This window comes from Phocoena phocoena, chromosome 9 (assembly GCF_963924675.1).
Source record: "Phocoena phocoena chromosome 9, mPhoPho1.1, whole genome shotgun sequence".
Classification (NCBI taxonomy): domain Eukaryota; kingdom Metazoa; phylum Chordata; class Mammalia; order Artiodactyla; family Phocoenidae; genus Phocoena; species Phocoena phocoena.
Window position 1 is genome coordinate 41495894 of NC_089227.1, and position 17877 is coordinate 41513770.

General features: G+C 36.5%; 1 protein-coding gene across 1 annotated transcript in view; it reads left to right on the forward strand.

Annotated features, from left to right (window-relative positions):
- THSD7A (thrombospondin type 1 domain containing 7A) overlaps positions 1-17877 on the forward strand; it is a 449328-nt gene that overhangs the window by 344270 nt on the left and 87181 nt on the right. Inside the window, exons 7-8 of the mRNA XM_065883756.1 lie at positions 4893-5087; positions 15583-15817. Of these exons, the coding sequence (XP_065739828.1) occupies positions 4893-5087; positions 15583-15817 (430 nt within the window). The remainder of the gene's footprint in view (positions 1-4892; positions 5088-15582; positions 15818-17877) is intronic.

Consider the following 17877-nt stretch of genomic DNA (forward strand, 5'->3'; position numbering starts at 1 on the left):
GGAGGTGCATTGCATATAGTGCTACTGAGACTGTTAAAAATTAACCATAGTATAACTGAATCACCTTGCTGTACAGCTGAAACTAACACAACATTGTTAATCAACTGTACTCCAATACACAATAAAAAATTTTTAAAAGTCAACCATAGCAATCTCCACATTTCTATGATTTAAGAAAATCAGGATGATGCCAGGGACATTTATGGAGTAGGACTAAATGTACATATACCTTACATTAAAATACAGTTCATTATACTTTTAATGTATCAATGTTCTTAACTCAAACTATAAAAACCTTCATAAACCAAGGTTTATCTTTTATATTACATTTAAGCTTCACCACAATGAATGCAGTAAACTTTCAGTATATACTTTTACCAAGAAAAGAAAATGTCTATCCTCTGACCCCAGTTCTCATTTTGTTTTACGTCTCTGGAAATCTTCACGAATTGTTGGTGTAATTACTTCAAGCTGATGTTTAATTCTCTTATCCTATAGTAGGAAACGCAATAGAATGAGAGGAGATATTTTAGAAGAGTTCATGAGAGTTTGGTGGTATCCCTAAAAATAGATTTAAAAAAGGGTAAATTTGGGAGTTAAAGTGCCAATATACATGTTTAAGTTGATTAAAATGATAAATTATTAAAAACATTCTTAAGATTATATTTATGGGGAAAAATGTTAAATGGGTGTCACCAACTTAAATATTTAAATATGTTTTTGAGTTCATAAAAATAAATAAACCCAAGCATTTTCATTTTATTTCTCAACCTCTTGTTAAAGTGTTTCACAAACAAGTTTAAATAAGATATGCTTCAGTTAAGGCTTCAAAGTAAGATGTAAATTGTAATATGTGGACAGTGATTCATTCATTTACTTCTGTGTTATATATTTCATGTAAAATATGCATTTTTTTAAGATTTGGTTAAAATGCCTAGAGTTTGATGTGGGGTCGGGGGTGAGCATGTTACATAAAAGCAAAGCAGTCCTTCGAAACTTTTCATGTTGGAAATGCATGCCAAAAAATATAGTATATTTAATACACAAAGTCAAGCATGAGAAAGATTCTAAGTGTTGGCATCACATTCAGAATAGCAAGAAATTAACCTCAGAAAGATTAAAAAAAAAAAATCTGCTGGTTCCTTGACTTCTTTGCAGACAAAGGCTCATCCATTCTTATCTCCTTTGGCATCTCAAGTTCTCCCTACCACCATAACAGTTAAAAAGGTAGACTGGAGAGTTGGTTAGAACTCAGTACAAATCTCTGCTTCTTTAGTCAAACTTCTGCTAATTTGAGACATTAAAATTAAACTTATTGAGCTTGAATTTCCTTTAGAGTGAAAAATACATATTAATATCCATGTCAGAAATATGCTGTGAAAGATATAAACTTTCAGTTATAAAATAAATAAGTCACGGAGATGTAATGTATAGCATGGTGACTATAGTTAATAATACTATATTGCATATTTAAAAGTTGATAAGAGAATACATCTTAAAAATCTTCATCACAAGGAAAAATGGTAACTATGTACAGGGACAAATGTTAATTAGACTTATTGTGGTGATCATATACAAATATTGAATCATTATGTTGTACACCTAAAACTAATGTTACATGTCAATTATACCTCAAAAAAAAAAGAAGGCTGTTGGCACAATTAGCTGAGATGATGTATATAATATTCACAGCATGGTGCCTGACCAAAGATGAGCAATCAGTAACTATTCATTGAATGAATGTTTTCACCCAGGTATAAAGAGAAGTATAAAGGGAAGTCCCACAGAGAAGTGAATGATGTTAGGTAGGAAAGCCAGATGAATTCGTTTTATATAGCTGCCCTTTCAAGAGGCAATTCAGTTCTAATCAAACCACAAGAGAATAAAGGCAAAAAAATCTTAGAGCAATGCTTTTCAAATTTTACCTGTATACAGATCACCCAGGGATCTTTTTAAAATACAAGTTATGATTTCTGGGTGGGATCTGAGAGACTGCATTTCTAGCAAACTCCAGGTGATGCATGTGCTGCCTGTCCACTGAATACACTTTAGCAAAGTCCTAGACCACTTGAATGCATGGTATGTTAAGAAATACTGTACTTAAATCCATGTTTGTCTAGTCCAGCATTCTGTTTCCTAGAACAACAGCTTAAACTTAATTCATTTATTCACATAGTAGATCATCTAGTGTCTACTAGGTGCCAGGCACTGTTTTAGGTTCTAAGTATAAAATAATGAACAAGACAGTTAAGAAACATGCCCTTATTGAGCTTGTATTCTAGTAGTAGGATCAGATAATAAACATGTAAACAATTACTTAAAATAGTTTCTAGTGGTGATTAAAACTATCACGAAAATAAAATGAATTTACTGTGAGATTGTGTATGGTCAGTTAAGGCTCCCCTAGCAAGGAGACAATTGAACTGAAACCTGAATGTTGAGAAGCAGTCTGCTGTGTGAAGATATGAAAGCTTCATGAAAAAGGAAGAGAGAATGCAAAGGCAACAGTGAGATTGATCTGTAGGAGGAAAGGAAAAATAGTCACTGTGTCTAGGGCATAATGCCATTATTTGGATGCAAGACCGTGATGGGCAATCAGGAGCAATTAGAGGGGCAAACAGGGGCAAGGTCACACCTGACCAAGTTGTGGGACCGTGGCGGGGGCGGGGGGGGAATGTGTGTAGAGGGGGGACTGCCAGGGAGGAAAGTGAAGTAAATGCTGAAACCTTGGAGGTTGGATCCCAAGTGGGTCTTAACAGCTCCACAGAGGGTTAAGGTGGACTCTAGAAGGAATTGGCTTACAGGAAAGTACACCTGACTAAGCAGAAAAAAGTGAGTGAAAAAGATCTAACATAAGGTGTGGGACACAGGTTGGGGGAAAAAAATAAAAGACTAACTCAAAAAGCAAGAAAGGTTAAAATTGTACATCCCTTAGGTTTACACTACAAGAAACAGGAATGTATTATTTATGTCATGCAAATTAATGTAATTGCACACAGGAAGCACACTCTCCTCTAATGTTGCAGGATGAATTAAATTTTTCTGAATAGAAATGATTAAGTAACTATTATAGAAAACAGAAAACTATAATTCCTGGTTGACTACAAGCCCCAAACTTGCCTTACTTTTCACAGAATATTGGAAATGAAAGTGAATGAGAGTAGATAGAACAATAAAAGATAGCAACAAAGGAAATAAGACATATGCAGGCCCCTCTTTGCACTAAGAAAAAAGTCTAGTACACACGAGAGTCATTATGTAAATTGTAGAATATTACATGTTTTGGAGTATAATGATTTTTATATTGTATCTACCATACAATCTATATCATATCATTTATTGGGATATAAGCCAAACTCTAAAGCCAGTAAAAGCAGAAGTAAAGGAGATCTTCTTACAGATCAGAGTAACTAAAGAAGAATGAATAATGTAATGATGACCCAACAGTCATTTTAGTGAGTCTTACTTACTAGTGAGCAAGCCTAACAGTTTAAAGGCTTGCAAACTAGTGGCTACTAACACGTAAGTGCATTCCAATTGCCTTCTGATTTAGCCTAATGATTTAAGGCCCTACAAACTAGTAGCGATTAATGTTAGAGCATTTCCAATTGACTTCTGATTTTCTGTCTCTGTTTTTCAAATACATGAATAAAGGACTGTCCATTCAAAAGATGCTCCTCACCCTCCATCAGTGACAAATAGCTTTGAGTCGTTGGCTTATAGCAATGAAGAAGGGCATGATTAGTCAGCCTTTCTCATCTGAATGCCTAATGCCTCAAGGCACACATTTCTGATACACCCATCCTGAATTATGGATATATTCTGTGGCAAAACAGCAGATTAATTTTGCCTGTTTGTATATTGTTTTACTCTGTTCCATTGACCTCATTAGCACCTGTACTTACCAGCTAAGCCACAGAGTTCAGACGTTTTCATACTGTATTTTGGTCATTTATTTGTAATTCTTCTAGTTTTCTTTGCCATTTATTAACAGCAACAATATTTTCTTCCTCACTGACCTTTTGTATATATCCTTTCATTTACTCAAACGCTAGATGATGCCGGTCTCTAGAGCTCTGTGAGTAACAGAAAGAGTGGACTGAGATGAAGCTAGAAAAGAAAACAAGAGCCACATCATTTGAGGTTTCATAAACTTTTGAGAAATCTGGCCTTCATCTTAAGAGCAGTAGGAAACTACTGAAGAGTTTTAAGCACTGGAGTGACACAGTCTTACTTCTGCCATTAGCTTACCTTGTGTTTTCCCCCTTTCCCAGTGGGATCACTGTAGCCAGTGGTATTATACTATCATCCTATTATTTATGTTTCCTGGCTATTTCCAACTAATGGACTAGTTTTTTAATGGAAGAAAAAGGTTGCCAACTGTACAAAAATAAATTCTCTGGGAGACACAAGAGAGTTTGCAAAGAAGAGAATATGAGTTGGTTCAGGAAAACAAATGGTACATGCTATGGATGGGTTCATTATTTGTGAATGATGGCTCATCTGTAATAATGAAATAAAGGGGGGTAGACATATTTCTTTGATGCTATTTATTGCAAAGATTAATAATATAAGTATAAAAATCACTTCCTGGGCAGGTATCACAGCATAAAATACTTGTAGCAATGTGCTTGATCTATACACCCAAACACTGATAATAAAGAAGCCTCATTTAGGAATCAATCGATCGATCTATCTTATCTATGTGTCTATCTATTCATTCCTGGTATTTTTTTAACATCTGGCTGTAGTATGCAGTGACTTTTTTGGTTTTGCTTTCAACCAAGAACAAGAAGGAAGTAACCTAGTTTATGTTGGTGCCCAACTGGTTTCAGTTGCTCATTTTACATTATTTTAAAATGATAGACTATTGGTGATGATGTCTTTCCCAGGAGAAGAAGTTGACAGACAGCTGTGCAGAGACGCCATCTTCCCCATCCCTGTTGCCTGCGATGCCCCGTGCCCCAAGGATTGTGTGCTCAGCACGTGGTCTGCATGGTCGTCCTGCTCCCACACCTGCTCGGGGAAAACCACAGAAGGGAAACAGATACGAGCACGGTCCATCCTGGCCTATGCAGGAGAGGAAGGTAAGGTCACCAGCTTCAGAAGGGACTTAGGTTTCTTCCAGAAGTTGGTGTGCATTATCTTTGTGTAGCCTGGATACGATGGATGTTCTACAAAAATCAACTTCCAGAAATCCAGCAATCCAAGGAGATTTAATATCTGTTGACATATTGGGCACCTTGCTCCTGTTCCCCCAAATTAACCTTGAAGATAGATCTTTAATAAAAAAGACTTTGGAAAGTGAACTCACTTTGCCTTTTCTCCCTCCTAATAATTCAAGTTCTTTCTACTTCAAAGTGTTAAACCTGTGAAAAAAATTTGAAAATGACTCTCCCCATTGCAAATATCAGGTTTCATTGTTTTTTCTCTATTTCAGTAGTCAATTTTCCCCATGAAATCGTATTCTACCTTCTCATAAATAGTAAGCTTTATTTTAAATAATCACCAGCATGACTGTTGCTTGACTAAAAATTACATGGATTTTCTAGCATTCAGTTTCCTGAGCATAGGCTCTGAGATCCAGAATGTAGACTGTGTTCATTTTTAAAATACTTTGCTCCTAAATCACTTCACCCTATTGGGTGAATAAAGCACAGGTTTTTCATATATTCATAGTTCAGTTGTTCAAGCTTTATTGTCGAGTAATACAAGGCTCTTGGTAATTGTCTCTCAAGCTTGTATCCAGATGCTAATTTGGCCTCTGTGTGACTGGGTGATATAATGTCATATTTAATCTTGTCATTCTGGAAAATGACACAGGAGTAAGGAAAACGTAGAAATAAGTCAAGTTCTGTCATATTAAGGCATGTTCTGTCTCAAGAATATAGGCGTACGTTATTTAAATGTTATCAGGCTGAATGACACTTCTCCATTCACATTTAACACTAGTAAATAATGATTTCTATTTGTAGTAAGCACACGTTTCTTTATGTATACCTCCAAGTAATCAATTTTGGAGGAGTTTTCATATTGCCTATTTCATTTTTCTGTTTATGAAGCATTTTAGTGATAGAAATATGCTAGTATTCTTACTTAATCAAACTTGCTATCTGTGTATGTGATTCTATGCAAAAATATAACTACCTTGGACTTAAGACATAGGAGAAAATTTAACATATTTAAAATAGTCAACCTATGAGAAAATTTAGAATTTTCTTTAAAGTGCCCAAAAACTTTTTTCTTGTCACCTCAATATAATTTTAATCATTTGCTACCAAGAGAAAAATGTATCTATGGAACCTAATAGAAAAATAGAACCTTTTAGAGACAAAATTATATTCCTTATGTTGTCAAACAATAACTCTAACCTTGTATAGATTATATTCAGACTTCACACTCTGTCAGCTCAGATCATGTCTTGGGCTTCATTAAAATTAGATCTGTGGTCACCCTGCTTCTTATAAATCCATTATACTCTGCAGACACTTGCTGTGTGACTAGTAATAAGTGACTTTTCGCCCTGTGAGTCACATGGCTGAGATTTTGCCATGTTTGCAGAACTCACCAGATCATTATTTCTATAGACATGATGCTTCACACTGAAAGGTCATAGAATGCTTTAAAGGCAAAAATTTATGATTGTTGTTTGGTATGTATCATCCACTTAGTTTGAAAGTGTGGGACTTCGATAATTTTTAATGAAGCCTAATAGCTGCATCATAAACAGCTCGTGCTGGAAGATTACAGATGTGTATATAGTTAATCATAAAGGCATGAATTCAAAACATACTTTTAAATGGAAACTGTAGAGGAAACTCTGACAATGAGGAATCTTTTGCTATTTGTCTCTGTTAATAACAGCTATAAAAACTGGTATAATTATGTGAAATATTTAATGAAGAATTTATCTTTCAAGAATGATATAATACCTATTATTTGCTGGACACTGAAACACATTTTCTTTTCTTCAAACTAAGCCTTTTCTAATTCTGAGCTATTTTTTAAATGAATTAGGAAGTGCATTTGCAGGAAGTTTTAAAATATGTTTCCCTGCCAATTAGCTAACCCTTTATAATTCTACACAAAAGCATGTATTTCTATTATTCCCCAAGAATTAGTATTTTGTATATGTCATAAATGTTCTTAATTATCTGTGGATCAGAAAATTAATGTGATAACCTTAAGGGAAAAGATCACCTTAATAAAATTATATATTGAGTAAACATAAGACATGAAATTATACAACTTTCTCATGAAATAACTTACAGGACAAATGTATTTATCTGGATTTACAAAATAAATGCTGCAACCTATACATTTGTACTTTTATTTATCTCAGTAATATAACCTCTTTGTATTAATAAGGAAACATTAAGTTGTACTGCAGTAACAGCCCATAAGTTCAGTAACTTTAACAAAAAAAATTATTTTTCCCTCTTGGGAATTTTGCTGCAGTGACAGGTGACTCTCCAAGGCAGTCTGTCCTACATGAAATGTCTCAGCATTGCACCTGCATATGAAGGCCTACCTCACGATCCTCATGCCGGAGGAAGAAGATAGCTGGGGAGTCTATCTGCTGATTTAAAAGCATCAGCAATTAAATTCTTTCATCCAGAAGTGATTTGTGTCATTTCCACTGACATTTCACTATCAAAGCAAATCATATAATCATGACTTGAAGTTGAACCTAATTTTAAGCGGGGCAGGGGAAATATAGTCCTACTGTGTGCTAGAAAGAGAGGAGTGCTGGCTACTGGTCTTACCCCTGGTTTACCTGTCTTTTTTTTTGTATGTCTGTATGCATGTGTGTGTCTACCTCTATGTGTATATGTATATCTATTTCCATATATATGTGTGTGTGTGTGTGTGTGTGAGTGAGATAGAGGATTATTCCATGTGGCCCCAGTGCAGTAGATAAGCTCTCCATTGTTAAAATGTTATGACTTATTATTTCTTTGTTCCTATTAAAAGAATGATAGAATAGTAGAATAGCACTTCCTTTTCCTCATGTTATACTTTCTTTTTGCTTTCCTTCCCTTCCTTTCTAGGCTCTGTATCTCTCTTCCTGAACAATTTTATATGCAAAATCATTAAGTGGAACCAAGCAGTTGAGCATCTGTGCCAGCAGGTGGGGGGTCTGCAGTGGTCCAGAGTGGGTTGTCAGAGCCCAGGCTGAGTGAGATGAGCATCCCCAGTAGGAAAAGGATGGCCTGGCATGAAGTGTCAGAGACACTGAGAAGTCTAAAGGGGTCGGGGTGGGGAGGACCATGGATTATATAAGAGGGTAAAAGCAGCTACCCAACACGGGATGCCAGAGCACGAGCAGGGTGAAGAGAGAATCCCAGCGTTGAAGCAGCCAGCCCAGTGTGGGGTGAGGAGGGTTTCAGTAATGTGGGGGTGGCCGAATGCAGGGTGTCAGAATATGGGCAGAGTGATGAAGATATCCTATGGGTATAGCAATGAAGATGGCAGTGAGAGATTGGAATAATCTGGGGTGGGGGAGTGACCAAATAGGTACATGTATTAAACATAATAGGAGTTGGGTTTCTTATTGCTAGAGAAGGGAGTTATAAGTATGTTAAGAAAGAAAACTAGGGCTTCCCTGGTGGCGTGGTGGTTGAGAGTCTGCCTGCCGATGCAGGGGACACGGATTCGTGCCCCAGTCTGGGAAGATCCCACATGCCGCGGAGCGGCTGGGCCCGTGAGCCATGGCCGCTGAGCCTGCGCATGTCGGAGCCTGTGCTCCACAACGGGAGAGGCCACAGCAGTGAGAGGCCCGCGTACCAAAAAAAAAAAGAAAACTAGGATAAACCCTATTGTATTATATAGGAACTTGAAGTTATCAGTGTGAATTCATGGTGTCCAATTTATAAATCTAGGCATAGAAATAAAATACAAACATAAGTATGATATGTATTCATATTATGGATGTATACATGTATTAGCTCTGTCCACTGAAATGACATGAGAGCAGCAGGACCACAATAGCAATATGTGCATTCAGCACTCAGATCTTGGTGTCTAATGCCATTCTCCAATGAAAGGAACCAGGGCTTTTTGGAGAAATAGCTGATTCTAAGGCTGAGATAGGAAAAGTACAAGATGTGCCTGGAGGATCTTGTGCCAGAAAGGAAGGAAGAGGAGAATATGTCAAAAGGTCACAGAAGCTAGCTTGAAGGGTCTCCCACTGGCCACATACAGGAACAATGTGAATGCCAAAATAAGGATAACAGCTGGTTATAACTCTTTAAATAAGAGAGGAAACCATGGATCCATACTTGATATAAATAAATGTATTAATTGAAAGTCTGATGAAGAACATTATATTTACAATCTTAAGTATCCTCCTAAATGAAGAAGTTTGACAGACACCACCTTAATCCAGTGATCAAAGTTTACATCATCAATAAAGGGGAACATGCAAAGCGTGTGTTCCTGGTGTGGTGCAATGAGAACATGACATCACATCTGTAACATCTCTGTCACAGATACATATTGTAGAATCTAATCATGAGGAAAGATCTGACAAACCCTAGCTGAAAGACATTGTACAAAATAACTGGCCCTTAAACTTCAAAAGTGTCTAAATTATGAAAATTAAGGAAAGACTGAGGAAGATTGAAGACTAACAAGTCGCAACATCTAAATGCAACACTTGATTCTGAACTAGATCCTTTTGCTATAAAGAATACTTTGGGATAGTTGGCAAGCTTGAATGGGTCTGAGGATTAGATGGAAATAATGTATCGGTGTTAATTTCCTGATCTTAAATATTGAATGTGCTTATGTGTAGGAAAATGCCCTTGACTGCAGGAAATACACATTGAAGTTTTTAGGATAATAGGGTATCATTTCAATAACTTCTTCCAAGTGATCCAAGGGAAGAAACTGTTGATAGTACTTTTAATTTTCCTGTAGTATTGAGGTTGGTTCAAAGTTAAACAAAAAATAATAGAATGAAAACAATTTGAATACAATTGTTTTTAATAGCATCTTGAGTAACATTATGTAACCTATTATTTTGTGTACCGGCAGTACACAAAAATGTCATAAAATGCCTCTTATTGAAATATTGTCATTTGGAAACCAAATCACAAATGATAGCAACTGGAGATAGATAATATACTGGAGAAAGTAAAAATATTTCTCTTCAACTTAAAAAATATAATTGTGTGTGTGTGTGTTTGTATCTTACTTCCAAAGCGTTGACTTTTAGTTAAATAAGGTTAGTAATTTGCTTTTTGATTTGTTTGATACTTGGAGGTAAAAATCTTCCTTGTATTTTGTAAAACTACAGGATGGATTCCAAGAGCTACTTCAGAATTATTTCAAGAGTTCTAAAAGGATGCCGTATTTTAACATTTAAGTCTGGCATGTTTTTAATATAAATAGTAGTAAGTTGAATTTTAATGAAAAATGTAAAACTGATGTTAGGTTTATGGCCTTCTCCATTTTTTTAACTTGTGTTACAGATTCTTAACACACTTGGTTTAAAAAGGAAAAATTATTTTCAAAATGTTTTCCACTGAGTATAGCAGTAACTTCTGTTAGTTTTCATTATAGATTCAGTTATCCTTACAAAGCAAGAAATGAGAGAATATTTATTTTTGTAAAGTTCAAAATGAACTGATATTATAACTTCAGCAAAGTGTTAGTGTGTCTTTACACCCGCTTTGTACATGCAGAGAATGGAGACAATTGAATAAAATTAGGCCAAAAATTTTCTCAAATAATTAGTATCTTCAAAAATTATATTTTGCAGTATAAAACATTGGGGAGAGGAATATTTCTATTTTATCTTGCTTAATTTTTATAGTTAAATGATTTTAATTCTAAGAATCAGGGAGTATTTATATTTCCTAGAGGAATTTGAAGAACGCAGGATCTATTTTATGTGTATATACACACATAACTCTGACTTCTAAGCAAATACTACCACTTCCTCATCCTCCTACTACCGACTTTGAAAAAGGAGTTCTGCTTCAGTCTGTTCCTACAGGACCACCAGGCAGGATTTATGCAGACTCCACACTGGGACGTCTTCTACCTTTTACTACAAGGGGAAAAAGTGGAAGGGGTAGGGGCTGCAGCAGGGTCTCTTGAGGTTCTCTATGGCTAACGCTCTTCCAATTAAATTCCCTGAAATCATGCCATTGCCAACGTTCTTTTCATCCACAGTGGTCTGCTATCAAAGTGATTAGGGCTGCAGTAGCAGGCAAAGTTACAAGTATCTTAAAACTGTCATTCGTAGTACACTGTAACTGCCTCTTCTTAGCCTGAGCCCCATCCACTTCCTTATTGCCAGTTACTTCCCTGTGTGGACTCTCTACTCCAATTGACTGCATCAATGTTACTAATTCCCAGGGTCATGCCTGCCTGAGTACCTTTGCTTTTATTTATTTTATCTTCTGCTTAAATAAAATCCTCCCTTCCTTCTCTCCCTTCCCAGAACTCTGCTTATTAAACTACTACTCCTTCAAAACTCATATCAATGCCTTATCTCAATAACCTGTCATTTTTAGTACCCCCCAAACTAATGTAATCTTACACTTTTGAATCCCAATTATACAAAATACCTCTTTTAACATAATTGTTATATTCTACCTAGAATTATACTCATTTTTTTGCTCAACTTATCCCCCTATTACTTTTCTCCACTGCATTATAAGATCCTTGAGAGTAGCAAGAATTATTTCTAACCCCTCTAGATACCCTTGAAGCGCAGGTAACCATTGCATATTGCAGTCAGTATATAGGTTTCTAATTAATGTTTTGAAGAGGTTCTTTTTTCTTTCAATTGGCCATCTAAATTGTAAGGACTTCAATGCCAGACCCAGTAACACCATAGTTCTGTTAAATGTTTCCTAATCAAGCTTTTTATGATCTTGATGTGGGGAGGAAAAGTTGCTTTTTAATTCCTAAGAGAGAAGTTTCACATAATAGTTGGTATTTTTCTATGGACATGAAAGTTTATTTATATAGCAGGATTTCATCAAAGTATTATAAAGTCTTTCCTTTTGCTGGAATGATAGAAAATCTAAATAGTCACATTAGTATGAAGCGTATGTTTTTGTGTATAAGAGGATTTTTTAAAAAATACGCTTATCACTAATTTTGTCACAGGTGACACTTTATAATCTCCCCAGTACTACAGAAATGGGAATATTCCCAGATGTCTGGAATTAGATCTTCCCATAAATAATAAGTAAATTCAGTATTGTATCTATCAATTTTTCAACCATAAAATTATTCCCCAAACAACATGACCGTGCTGCAGTGACTGATTACTCCAAGCCATGCTTTCCAAATGGCCACATTGTTGTTATAATTAAGACCACATTGGGGCTTATCTGTGCAAGTACCTTGACATCAGCCCCAAACTGCTGATGCGGCTTTAACGTGGATCGGGGCAAGAAAATAGATAGTCTTTATGTCTGTAAACTTAAACAGTTATCTTGTAGCTCCTGGACACCTTATGCTGATGTTGTAGAAGTTCTTATTTTTTTCAAAGCCAAGCAGTGAATTCCAATGTCAAAAACAATTCAGAGTTTTAAAACCACAATTTAAATAGCATACGTATACTCAAAGTGAAAGTGGGCTAAGTAAAGACGCACATTATTTTGTTGAAGAAGGATAATTTCACCATTAATATGAAGGTATGGTTAAAATGGTTATGTAAAATGTCTACAATTAGCATGTGTTTTCCTGAGAAATAAGGCTGGACAAATCTAGAGCCTCAGGGAAATGGGTAATAAGAGTGCTCATTTATTTCTCCCCCATCCAATTAGCAGGTTTAGGAGTCGTTCCTATTCAAATCCGAAACTTATTGCTTCCAGTGATGGAAGATAGGATATGAACTGTGACAGATGTTTTCACCTTCATGAAGCAGGGGACAGCAATGACATGCTGTTTAATGCAGGTTATTCGCATGTTGATCCCATGTTCAACACTGCATAAGTGATTAGAAATTGCAGTTAAATTCTCACGTAAACTGCCTACTGATTTATATGCTGACTAGCGGGATATCCTTACTCACAAATGAAATGATACCGAAAGATCAGCTCAGGGTGTGTTTTTTTTATGACTTTTACCCAAATCTCAAGCTTTAGAGGCCATCTTCCATAATAGGGTCACTAGCTATTGAATCACTTTTTCATATTTTTTTTAACTTCTTTAGACTTGCTTTCCTAATATCTAAAACCCACCTCTTACTATGTTCAATATTTCCTCCATTTACTATTACAAATATGTGTGATGAACACCCAAGGTTTCTGCCATTCCACATGAACAACCAGTTATTTTCTGTTCTTAAGATGAAATCCAGAGACTGCATAAGTTTGACTAGATCAAATTGTTAATAAAGTAACCAATAAATTCCTCCAATACTCTGCTTTTAACAATATAAAGCTTTTTATTTTCATAGTTGACATTATAAATAGCATAGTGTTAAGAAACTTCCTAAATTCCTGTTACTGTGGCCGCATCATTTAATCTGTATGGGCTCATCCACTTTATAGTTTTTACCTTGTACAGCAGCTGTGGATATTAAATGAGGTCCCATCTACAAAGTACTTATAATGGGGCTAGCACATAAAAAAGTTCCATATTGACAACTCCGCACCATATTCTATTGATTAAAGGACACATCTGTTTTACCCTTCATCATCTCTGTAATTACTACATCTTACAATGGATGTATTTTTTAAAATTTTTATTGGAGTATAGTTGATTTACAGTGTTGGGTTTCAGGTGTACAGCAAAGTGAATCAGTTATACATATATATATATATATATATCCATTCTTATTTTTTTATATATTCTTTTCCCATATAGGCCATTAAAGAGTATTGAGTAGAGTTCCCTGTGCTATACAACAGGTTCTTATTATGTATTTTATATATAGTAGTGTGTATATGTCAATCCCAATCTCCCAATTTATCCCTCTCCCCTTACCCCCTGCTAACCGTAAGTTTATTTTCTACATCTGTAACTCTATTTCTGTTTTGTAAATAAGTTCATTTGTATGCTTTTTTTTAGATTCCACATGTAAGCAATATCATATGATACTTGTCTTTCTGTGTCTGACTTACTTCACACGTATGATAATCTTTAGGTGCATCCATGTTGCCACAAATGGCATTATTTTGTTCTTTTTATGACTGAGTAATATTCCATTGTATATATGTACCACATCTTCTTTATCCACAATGGATGCATTTTAAAATCACTGTGTCCAAGCAGCAGTTATAACACAGTTTTCATCGCTAGTACATGTGAATTTCATTGTTATTTCTGGGAGCAATAGCAACCTCATGATATTTCTGCCAGAAACAAAAACAGCTAAGGGCCATTTGAGGAAGGAAAATAAACCGTTCCTCAGTTGCTTGCTTAAACCTCTCATTCATAGACATCTTCTCGTATGATTAAAAATGCAACAGCAAGGGCTTCCCTGGTGGCGCAGTGGTTGAGAGTCCGCCTGCCGATGCAGGGGACACGGGTTCGTGCTACGGTCTGGGAAGATCCCACATGCCGCAGAGCGGCTGGGCCCGTGAGCCATGGCCACTGAGCCTGCGCGTCCGGAGCCTGTGCTCCACAACGGGAGAGACCACAACAGTGAGAGGCCCACGTACCGCAAAAAAATTTTAAAAAATGCAACAGCATCAGAACTTAGAAATAGGTACCAGTATCCTGGAAGAAAACGCTGGAGACAACAGGGAAACACTTGAAGAAATCCTGCATCATGAACACGTTTGATGCCACAGAGATGATAGTGTAGGAGAACACAAACTTTGATGAGTGTGAGTCTAAAAGCTATTTGAAATATTTGGATTCTGAATGTAAAGAAATTTTAGGAATACCGTCCCTTTTAAAGTATGTAAAAGGGTTATATTTTTTAAAATTGTCAATAAGTCATACAAAGCAATTTCAATAAGCATACAGTAAAAATTAGAGTTGATAAAAAGTATTGTAGTTTAATTTGCAGCCATTTCTCTTTCTTTGGGACACATAAAATGATGGTCTATCCCACAGTCAATCACATCTTAGATTTGAAGAAATACGATATTATCATTACTACATGGCTTCTCCAATAATGCTATGGAAAGTCAGAAAGCATCAGTTGATTTTAAAACCCCTGTTTCTAATCACCCTAAATCCTAATTCATTGAAATAATCAGCACTTTGAAACTGTAATTAAGGCTTTCATTTTGAGGGATAGCATTTGAAAACACACTGGGTTTTCTCCATCCACAGAGTCTCAATGCCCATGTTTCCCCTGGTTAGCAATTACATAGGCTTTATTTGTTCCTCATTTTCATCTTCTCTAGTGAATAATGGCCTCTCTCTTTGAGGTCCTCCTGAGTGCCCCAAACCAAATATCATATATACCATATAGTTTAAATTTTAAGCCAGACCATGCCAAATGAGATAAGTTTACTATGCAATTTGCCTTCCTACCAGTGCGCTGGTCACATGTGCTAAGTGGCAGGTATCGTTGTTATTGTTAATTACAAGGAACAGAGAATGGTAAGGTTCCTGTTGGCACCATATCTAATCTGCTAATGTTGTCCATTTTTATAGGTGGAGCTCAGTGTCCAAATAGCAGTGCTTTGCAAGAGGTGCGCAGCTGTAACGAGCATCCCTGTACTGTGTACCACTGGCAAACTGGTCCCTGGGGCCAGTGCATCGAGGACACCTCAGTTTCATCCTTCAACACAACTACAACTTGGAACGGGGAGGCCTCTTGCTCTGTTGGCATGCAGACAAGAAAAGTCATCTGTGTGCGGGTCAATGTTGGCCAAGTGGGACCCAAAAAGTAAGGGCTTTAGAATGACAACAGTAAATCCTGTGGCCAGCCATGCAGGGATTGGCTTAGGCTTTACTTGCTTCATGAAAGGAAGCATTTGATTCTTATCATACCTGGCCTCAAGAGTAAGACTTCTTTGTTTTGAATGCAGCCACTGATAAAGTTGTAACAGCTGGAGAGTCTTGTACCTGGGATCCATAAATTCTCTAGAAATCTTTCTAAGTGATATCTGCTTTCAGTGTTACAGTAGCAGTTTCTGCTTTTATTGAGCTAGTGAAGCAATGAAAGAACTGCTTGCTTTTGGTCTGGCTGATCAATAATGACAGTATATGAAGTCCTAGCAGTAGAGGTCATCCATGACCTCCTTTATATCCGTAGGCTGTGGAGGCTGCCGATCTAGTTTAATTGGGCAGTAGCCTTCTATGCTCTGCCTTTCATTTCCCCTAGAAAGTACTATATCAAAAATACTGAGGCCAAACTTATTACATCTTTTAATGGTTAAATGAATAAGCCGTTTATTCCCAAGAGAGAGCCTTAGGATAGGATGAGTGTTATAATAAGCAGAAAACCCATCAGTTTCCTACTGTAGTTACCAGTAGCGTAACAACAAGGCAAACGATTTGCCAGAGGGGAGGGCAAAGAACTAGAGAGTTGGCATATTGGATGTGCCTTGTGAGAAATATAAACAAAAACATGTCATAGCATAACTGGGCTAATTCTTTCTTAGACAAAGTTAATCAGTTATAAAAATATATGCCAAGGACTTCCGTGGTGGCACAGTGGTTAAGAATCCGCCTGCTACTGCCAGGGACACAGGTTCGAGCCCTGGTCCAGGAAGATCCCACATGCTGCAGAGCAGCTAAGCCTGTGTGCCACAAGTACTGAGCCTGCGCTCTAGAGCCCGTGAGCCAAAACTACCGAGCCCGCATGCTGCAGCTACTAAAGCCCACACGCCTAGAGCCCGTGCTCTGCAACAAGAGAAGCCACCGCAGTGAGAAGCCCACGCACCCCAGCGAAGAGTAGTCCCCACTCTCCACAACTAGAGAAAGCCCGCATGCAGCAAGGAAGACCCAACACAGCCAAAAATAAATAAATTTATTTTAAAAATATATATATATATATATATGCCAAGAGGAAAAAAGAACTCTTTACCTTTTGATATTTAGACAGCATAAATCTTTTAAAATTCAAATCATCTTAGCCATGTGAAACATGGAAAGTAAAACCCATAAGTTTGCATTGGTATAAAAATGGCCTCATAATTTCCAAATACTTGGCTAAGTGCTTAGATATCATGTGTGATCTTAAGCTTACTACTTAACAGATTCTGGCTTCAGTTTTCAAAATTTTTTGAAAGGATTTAATGAAAAGAAAATGTAGTAATGTAAGCACTCAATAAACCTTAGAAATTGTATTTTCTGTTAAAAATTTGAGATAGTTCTTAGTGTTTCAGGGAAAGGATAATGTAACTGACATATGACAAACTCCAGGGGATAAATAAGAATCCCATTATGAGTTGTTTTTTACTAATGGCCAGGGTTCTGGACATTAGCAGTATTTTGTCCCATACTTTATTTGTTTATGTACTTTGAAATTAAGAAATATATTAGAAAATACATGCCAAGAAGACTTGAATACACTGAAAAGCAATTCCACATGCTTAATAGGTAGCCCCAAACCAATATTTTAATAGAAATAATGCTAAAGTTGTAATGAATCTAACAAAGGATATTAATGTGCAGTGTATTAAAATTCAATAGCAGTAACAACAGAAGCGGAAGTCCCAAGTGCTGGAGAATTGTGGGTCTTTCTGGGACAAGCAGAGAGGTAGAAATATTCACTGTAGAGGGTTATAACCTGACCAACTTGTCATGGTACAGATTGGAGGGTTGCTGTGCTGAGCTTCTATGGGTAAGCTCACTCTGTTCCTATTTTGCAGTTAATCACTTTTTAGATGTTGCTGTTGGTATTTTCCTCACTTATGCAAACTACAAAATATATTTCTGAGCATTGGATGTACATACGCACAAGCCTATGTGTGGAAAAGCCTGGTGGATTAATGTTATTAA